Source organism: Microtus ochrogaster, unplaced genomic scaffold (assembly GCF_000317375.1).
Source record: "Microtus ochrogaster isolate Prairie Vole_2 unplaced genomic scaffold, MicOch1.0 UNK53, whole genome shotgun sequence".
NCBI lineage: Eukaryota > Metazoa > Chordata > Mammalia > Rodentia > Cricetidae > Microtus > Microtus ochrogaster.
The window spans coordinates 698,369-707,298 of NW_004949151.1; the positions used below are offsets into that span (position 1 = coordinate 698,369).

General features: G+C 39.5%; 1 protein-coding gene across 1 annotated transcript in view; it reads left to right on the top strand.

Moving 5' to 3' along the window:
* Iqcm (IQ motif containing M) overlaps nt 1-8,930 on the top strand; it is a 405,406-nt gene that overhangs the window by 190,316 nt on the left and 206,160 nt on the right. Inside the window, exons 9-10 of the mRNA XM_005369576.2 lie at nt 2,286-2,430; nt 6,290-6,424. Of these exons, the coding sequence (XP_005369633.1) occupies nt 2,286-2,430; nt 6,290-6,424 (280 nt within the window). The remainder of the gene's footprint in view (nt 1-2,285; nt 2,431-6,289; nt 6,425-8,930) is intronic.

The window sequence follows — 8,930 nt, forward strand, 5'->3', positions numbered from 1 at the left end:
GAAGTGGGGGACAGGCAGCTCTCAAAGGCATAGCCAAATATGGAGTATAACCGGCAAGACAGGATGTGGTGCCATCTTGCAATGGCGATCCTGTCCAGCTCCCTGCACACACTGACATTCAAAGGGGCTGTACCAGCTTGCACTCCCACCAGCAATGCTGGAGTGTGCCTTTCACCCCACAACCTCTCCAGCATAAGTTGTCATCAATGTTTTTGATCTTGGCCATTCTTACAGTGTAAGATGAAATCTCAGAGTTGGTTTGATTTGCATTTCTCTTATGACTAAGGATGTTGAACATTTTCTTAAGCGTCTTTCAGCCATTTTAGATTCCTCTGTTGAGAGTTCTCTGTTTAGGTCTGTACTCCATTTTTTTATTGGATTATTTGTTCCTTTGATGACTGATTTCTTGATTTGTATATTATGGAGTTGAGACTTCTTAGACAGGATTCTTAAGGCCTATTATATCATTTCCTAAGAGTTGAAATAAATCAACACAAACACATTTATTAAAATAGGTACTAGGAACTATTGAAAAAACAAGGACTTCTTGAAGTTTGCGTACAAATGGATGGAAATAGAAAACACTATCCTGAGTGAGGTAAGCCAGACCCAAAAAGAGGAACATGGGATGTACTCACTCATATTTGGTTTCTAGCCATAATTAAAAAACAGTGAGCTTATAATTTGCAATCCTAGAGAAGCTAAATAAGAAGGTGAATCCAAAGACAAACATATAGGCATCCCCCTGAATATTAACCTTCATCAGGCGATGAAAGGAGACAGAGACCCAAATTGGAGCACCGGACAGAATCTCAAGGTCCAAATCAGGAGCAGAAGGAGGGGGAGCACGAGCAAGGAACTCAGGACCGCGAGGGGTACACCCACACTCTGAGACGATGGGGATGTTCTTTCGGGAATTCACCAAGGCCATCGGGCCTGAGTCTGAAAAAGCATGGGATAAAACCGGACTTGCTGAACATAGCAGACAATGAGGACTACTGAGAACTCAAGAACAATGGCAATGGGTTTTTGATCCTACTGCACGTGCTGGCTTTGGGGGGGCCTGGGCGGTTTGGATGCTCAACTTACTAAACCTGGATGGAGGTGGGTGGTCCTTGGACTTCCCACAGGTCAGGGAACCCTGATGGCTCTTCAAGCTGATGAGGGAGAGGGACTTGATCGGGGGAGGGGGAGGGAAATGGGAGGCGGTGGAGGGGAGGAAGCAGAAATCCTCAATAAATAAATAAATTTTAAAAAAAAGATAGGTACTAGGGTTAAGAAGCTACACTAGTCTTTAATGTTCTCTTACAAAGCCCTGAGCAGCACAAAAATTAGTAAAAAAGACAGTATGCTGCTTCACAGATGGAACAGGACAAATGGAAAGTAAACAAGGAAGGGTCTGCTCTTGCTAATCAGGAGAGGAAATTTGTGCCACTAAGTGTCACTGTGCTGAAAGAAGCCACATGAAAGAGTCACAGAAAAGACCGACTGAAATGCTGTGAAGTCAGTAAGAATTGGGAAATATCAATCAATAATTTTTGATGACTTTCATATTATACTATTGTTAGAAAACCTAACCTATATTTTATCCTATATTTTATATTAATTACTTTTTTAGTATTACTAATTACTTGACAAAAAGCAATGTAAAGCTGGATTTACTTTTACTTTCAACTCAGAGGAGTACAGTCAGACACAGGAGGAAATGTGTCCTGGGTTGCTCTCCTTTTTTGTCTTTCTGTCATAAATTACCAGGACCAACAGCAACTTGTGAGGGTGGTGTTTGTTCTTTACCCAGCATGACCTCAGTCACTGGAGGAAGGCAGGGAAGGAAAAGGAGCTGCAGTCAGGTACTGAAGCAGAAGCCATGGAGTGGTACTTACCAGCTTTCTTGCCATGGCTTGTTTGCCTTGATTTCCCATACACCCAGCACCACTTGCTCAGGGCTGGCACAACTCCTGGTTGGCTGGGTCCTTATGTGCAATAGTTAATCAAGGAAATGTCCCCAAAGACTTACCTACAGGCTATGCAATTGGACATTTTCTCAATTGTGGCTTCTTCTTCCCAGATGAATCTAGCTGTGTCACAATAACAAGAAACTAACCAGCACAAAAGATATTTTGATGAGAGCAGCTGTCAGGGAACAGCAGACAGTGGTGGAAGCATTTTTCTATGCAGAAGACTTTCAAAAATGTCTTTAACATAAACTGTTCATTGTAGATGCCCAAATAGGTATAACTAATAGAAATATATGAAGAGCATTATCATATTTTTTATTTTCATAGTCTTCATATCATGGACCAAGTTTGAAAGTAGTTATCACCATGTATCAGTGCTTAATCCACCGTATTAGACATCGCCTTGGTCTTTGGAGGACAAGACAGATTATAAACTTTGGAGAGCTAGAGGAATGGATGGACAGGAAAAAATGTAAGTATTCTAGTCTCTTCTTGTTTGCTACTAAGTTTAGAATGAAGTTTTAGACAATGAAAAGACCTTTTATCTACTCCTAGCCAAGAAAGCAAACTTTAGTTTATATTGGGATTTGTATTCTAAGGTGGGATTCTGTGTATTTGGATTCATTCATTAAGTCTTCAGTTTATAAACAAAAAAATTCTCCTTTGGCGATACAAAGTGTAAAAGGATATTTAAAGGGACAGTGCTGGAAAGATGGCAAAGAGTCAGATTTCACAGAAGATAAAAATTCAAGCTGCTCCAGAGACCTAAGGTTCATAAATAAGGAATGAGTCTATTCTTTCCTGAAGAAGAGAACAAACCAGCCACATTGCTTAGAGATGATCTGTCTATCTCTCATCCATCTGTCTGTCTGTCTGAAGATATATCTATCTATCATCTATTGAGACAGGGTCTCACTTTTCCAGGCTGACTTTAAAACTCTCTATGTAGCTAAGAATGACCTTGAACTCCAGCTCCTCATCCCTCTACCTCCCAAGGCGTGAGATTACTGGTTTATATCACCTTATTTTGCAGTATTGGAGAACTCAGAGTTGTATGTATGAAGGAAAATACTTTACCAACAAAGTGACATATTCAGTATGAGACACTATTTAAAAAAATCCAGATTTCCAAGATATTTTAAATGAATAATTTAGCCTAAGCCCTGAGTCTGGTAGTTTGAACTGATCATAGAAGGCCTTGAAAGTTATGGTTGGGTTCTCCGCCCTTTTGGGGAGAGATGGGTTACTCCTGAAATGAGTATAAAATTTTAATTCTAGGTAAACATTAATGCACACTGAGAAGATTGATTTACACACTACTTCACGTTGTTGGGAATTCTGCTCATTAAACAAAGACAATTTTTAAAAAATAATTTTATTTATTTTTGCATACCAACCACAATTCCTCTTTCCTCCCCTCTTATATTTTTGGGCTTGAGAACAGATCACAAGATACACAAAAAAATCTACTTTAAGAGTTTTATTAGCAAAGGGAAAGGAAAGAAAGGGAAGGGACGGGAAGGGAAAGGAAGGGAAAGGAAGGGAAGGGAAGGGAAAAGAGGGTAATGTCCAGGCCTGTAGGAAAGAAGCATGGGGAGAGAGAGAGAGAGAGAGAGAGAGAGAGAGAGAGAGAGAGAATGTCCTGTTTTAAAGACACTCTAGCACATGTGCAAGGGGTTTAAGTAGTTACATTATGCATAGATTATGTAAGACTTAAAGCCTAGGATAGCCAGGCAGTTTGTCTGAACACTGAAGATGCATGCAGGGCCTAGGATCTGGAGACGCTAATCTTTGTGGCTAAACATTTTGTCTGAATACTGACAACCAATAAAAGCCCTGGATGTGATCGAAATACCAACATCCTCCTCGTGTTCTCCCCTTCTCCCCCTCAACCCCCACCTCTATCCACCCCTCCCATGGGGAGTCAACAAAGCCTGGGAAAGGATCAAATCTCAATCTCATCTGCCCCTCCCCCCCTCCCTGCATCAAGGCTGTACAAGGTATCCTACCATATGGAATTGGCTCCCTATGGCTAGTTCATGCACCAGGTATAGATCCTGGTCCCAATGCCTAGGGGATTCACAAACAGACCAGGCTACACAACTCACAGCTGTCATCCACATACAGAGGGCCTAGTTTAGTCCCATGTAGGTTCCCCAGCTACTGCTCTAGAGTTCCTGAACTCCCACAAGCTCGGTTCAGCTGTCTCTGTGGATTTCCCTGTCATGACCAAAGACCAATTTTTATCATTGACTTTCTATTTTTTATTTGATCAGTTGAGTGTTGCTTAAGTATGACTAGACCAATTTCTTGAAGAATGAAAGTGAATGATGCAAATAAATTATACTTAACTGGAATCACTTTTTGCTTTTATGGGGATTTTGATAGTTGGGAAGGGACCTGAAGATTACACACAGAGAACATGGTAAGTTGTTATCGTTTATGAAGAGGTTCCAAAAATATTGTTTTTTCATTTTTTGTTTGTTTTTCCAGGCAGGTTTTCTCTGTATTTGTGTAGCCTGTCCTTGAACTAGTTCTAATAGACTAGGCTGGCCTCAAATTCACAGAGATCCATCCCAAAAATATTGTTAAAGGCATAGAGAAATGCAGCAGGGACAAAATGGAAGTTAAAAAAAATTACACTATCATGAGAATTCATGAAAATAATGGAGCCAACTTTCTCAAAAACTAGATTTTCATGCAGCGGTTGCCCCTCCCTGCCACTCCACAGGGGTCCTAAGTTCCTGGACAGATTAAAGCTCTGTGCTAGAAGGGGTGCTGAGGCAATGAAATGCAGATGCTAGCATTTCTGGTCAAAGGGCCGGAAACAGAAGGAGGCCTTGCGCTCTGCTCTACAAGGCTGGGAGAACAGGTCCTAAAAGCAGCAGTTTTAATTTGTAGACTTGAAAAGCAAAGACAAACGTATACCTACATCAGTTCTTAATTGGTTCTGTTTCTGATGGTTTTGAAGATTTAGCATTGCCATTCATATTTAGGAATTTAGGTAGGAATTTCTTGAGGTTATTTTTTCTTTTTTCTTTTCTCTTGCTGTGAAGCAGAATGCAAACATTGCTACTAATTGTATTCCTGAATCAGAAATCCAAAGTATAATAGAAATCCAAGTGGTTAGAGTGTGAATTGAGAGCTGAAAGGGGAAAAATAGGAGGAAGTAATGACTACTGATCCAAGTCGTCTGGGGTCCGGGACCGGGAATTCTTGTTCCTGCTGGCGACACTGTGGACACACGGCGGTTTCCATGTACTGTTTGTGGGCATCTAAATTAGCAGCTCCATTATAAAGAACAGGTAGGAGATTCAAAAAATAAAAATAAATAGGTCGATCTGCTGTTACAGACCTAATGGTTAGAACAAAAGGTTCACATCTCAAGGTCTGCCTAGGCAACTTGGTGATCCCGTCTCAAAATAAAATGAAAAAGAGTTGTGGTGGTGATACACAGTTGTGGAATACTTGTCTTTTATGCATGGGATCCTAGGCTCAGACTCCAGGATCTTAAAAAGAAATTTAAAAAAAAGAAAAGAAAAACAAACATCATGTGATCCAGCTGAACCATCCTGACTGTATATTCAAGGAAGTAAGAGCAGCATGTCAAAGAGATACCTGCATATCTGCACACCCGTGTTCATGGTCACACTAGTCATAATACTGCAGACATGGGTCAAATTAGGTGTCTAGCAACAGGTACATGAGTAAAGAAGCCAGTTTATATATCCACAGTGCAGTGTCAGCCGTAAAGAAAAGTTAAATACTTTTATTTTCAGCAGTATGCAAAGTGAAATAAGTCACACACAGTAAGACAAATACCACGTGTTCTCTCTTACATATAAATGTTTTAAAAGTCTGCATGAGCATTGAATAGCAGCTATTAGTGGCAGGGAAGGAATATGGGAGGTGGGATTTGAATGGTTTATGATGTGTGTGTATTCTAGATTATCACACAGTGAATACATCTTAATAAAAGTAAAATATTCCGAGTTAGAGTTTGTAATGAAGTTTTAGTGTGAATATGTGTAATAAGGTCTGTGATCTCTTGTCGTGAAAGAGATTCAGCCCCTACTGCACCCTGTGCTCCATGGGGAGCCAGACTGAGTTTCAATTCTGTGGAAATGAGTGAGAAAGAGAAGCCCCTCCTCTCGCCCCTTGCCAAAAGGCTGGCACCACCCTGGCTCCTACAATCCCAAAGACTCATCCGTACATGTGACAATAAAGCTGGGATTGCCATTGCTTCCGGTTGGGAAGGACTTTTCAGGTGGCTTGTCCTTGGCGTGTTATTTGTAAAAGAAGCTATATTATTTTACCTTTTTGGCTTTTAGTTTATGAAACCATGTTTGCCAAGAGAGAAGACTGGCAAGGGTTAGAGAGAAGCGAGCTGCTGAAGTACTTCAATGACTGTGGTCATTTCCCTACGCAGAACCAGATTGATGAGTACTGGGACCTGTTCCACAGACGTGAGTGCTGTCTCTCTCTTCGCCGGCCTTCCTTTGTCCTCTCCTCGCTTTCGTCCTTGTTCCTTCTTTATCTGTCTTGTTTTATTTATAGTTTAGTCGTGTATAACCATTGCACATTGTATTTTATTAAATAAGGACAGTTTCTTGCTGGAACCCATCCCCCTATGTCCTTTGCCATCTGCTAAACCATAAAGTCTCTTCCCTCAGATTTGTTTCTATCTGAACTTAATCCATATGACGAAGAAAAGTTAAAAGAAATTAAAGTTGCTTTTTAATTGGAGAACATAAAAATGATTTCAGCTTTTTCTTTAAAATATATATTTTGATATATCAAAAAGTTGTATGTAGAAACGTATGTTAATCACTTTTTCAATTAGTATGATAACTACGCTTTAAAGAAAAATGATTTAAAAAGAATTATTTTGACTTGGGGCTTCAGAGGATTCAAATACAGTGAAATGGAAATGAGGGAAGAGAGGAACAGGACAGCAGAATGCTGAGCACGAGGACATGCCTCTAGCAATGTGTTTCTGGAAATTTCTAGAACCTCCCAGAAAAGCACTGTCTGCCAGGGTCAAAGCATTCAACACTGAGACCACTGAGACCACTGGGGGCATTTCTTTTATAATGGAACTATGCAGAATATATTTATTCCATAAAATTTAAAATTGCTGCTAACTTTTTTCTCCTGAATGGTAAGATTTGATCCTGATAAACACTGTCAGGTACAGACACATAAACATTGTAAGAAAAGCATCTTCCAATTGGAAAATAATTTCTTGCTGGGTGTATAGGTCAGTGGTACAGAACTTGCCTAGCAGACACAAGGTCAGGGGTACAGTCCCCAAATAGTAAACAGACAGAAAGATAACACTGTCTGATAATATTTAATAATGTATGTGAAGCAACATTATTCTCATCTATAAAGTCTAGTAAGAGGAAAACCATCACAGATGTTTGAAACCTTAGTGAATTATTTTTTTTTAGCTTTATTTCCCCTAGGCTTATTGATGTTTAATGGACAAAAACATTTGAGTTGTACGATGTGATGTGATATGCCACACATTGATGGCCAAAGTCATGATCCAGCATATCTGCCATTGTTCATAACTTCCTCCTGTGTATTTGTGGAGGAGGGATGGTAAAGATTTTCTCAAAGTCTTTAGTAAGCTATACACCATTATTCATTTCTTTCTCCTTCTTACTAAACCTGTTTTAAAATCATGCTGCTGTATTTTGGATTCCTTGTTCATTACACAAGTACGTGTATCTTATTAGTATCTTACTGGTTTACTTCACTGGTACCAATGGCAACATGTTCAATTAGCAAAAGGAGGAGATTATGTAGTATTTTCCTTGGAGTGTCTTGCTTGCTCCATTTAGTTCAATGTCCTCCAATTTCATGTATGTTTTCTGCACGGACCAGTTCAGCCGGGACACTGGGATGGATGGGACAGGGTCACAGGAATAGGTGGTAAGGAGTTGGCCAATGACAAACAGACACAAGACTCAAAGAAATCACATCTGAATGTGTCTTCACTAGGCACGAGGCTCATCCTTTTTACAGAAAAGATTGCTTAACAGCATGTATTGTTTTTTCATGCAGTACAGATTATTCTTAGAATCATTATATCAGATACATAAGAATAGATTTTCATCAGACAGATGTCCCCAATGTCTGGGGTTGGTCATGCTAGACATGGCTTGACATTAGTTTTGATATAAATCTTTATCTAGGCTATGAGTTCATAGCATTTTGAGCTAAGGGCAAGCAATTGTGGTAATACAGTCTATAGTCTTTTTATATTTTTGTAATCTATGTAGAAGAACTTTTTTATATTTTTAACTCCTTTTAAGCCTTTTTCAAACCAATTTTAAGACATTATAGGCATTTATCTCTTTTTTATTTTATGTTGAATTTGTCTTAATTGCTTAATTGAGTTTATCTTTTGTTTTTTTTTATTTATTAAGCACCAGATTAAACCTGGAAACCTTTTTGAAAATGTTAACCCATCTTTTCCCATTAGCATCATATACTCCTGTATATGGCAATGGCTCATCAGTAGACTCTGGAAACTTAAACCATCTCCCCTTCCAGAAGAAACCAGACTGTATTTCTTAGAACATAAGCAGGTAATTCCAAGAGTGCAAGGGTTTCAATGCAGGAAGCACAGTATGCACACACCTTCTCTGTGGGCACTCTTCCTTGAAGCTTGTGCCACATCTTAAGTGAGAGATCATGCAGACTCTGCAGGAGGTGGCATAACATTTTCAAAGTGACAAAGCTTCCTTTATGATGATGGGTACTATCTATTTGTTCATGTAGACCTTATTTCTTTATTCACACCTCTGCTGATAACGCTCAAGAAGATACCATGATAATACCATGTCTTAATATCTGTTTACGGCATTTTTTTTTTTTTTTTTTTTGGTATTTTCAAGACAGGGTTTCTCTGTGGCTTTGGAGCCTGTCCTGGAACTAGTTCTGTAGACCAGGCTGGTCTCG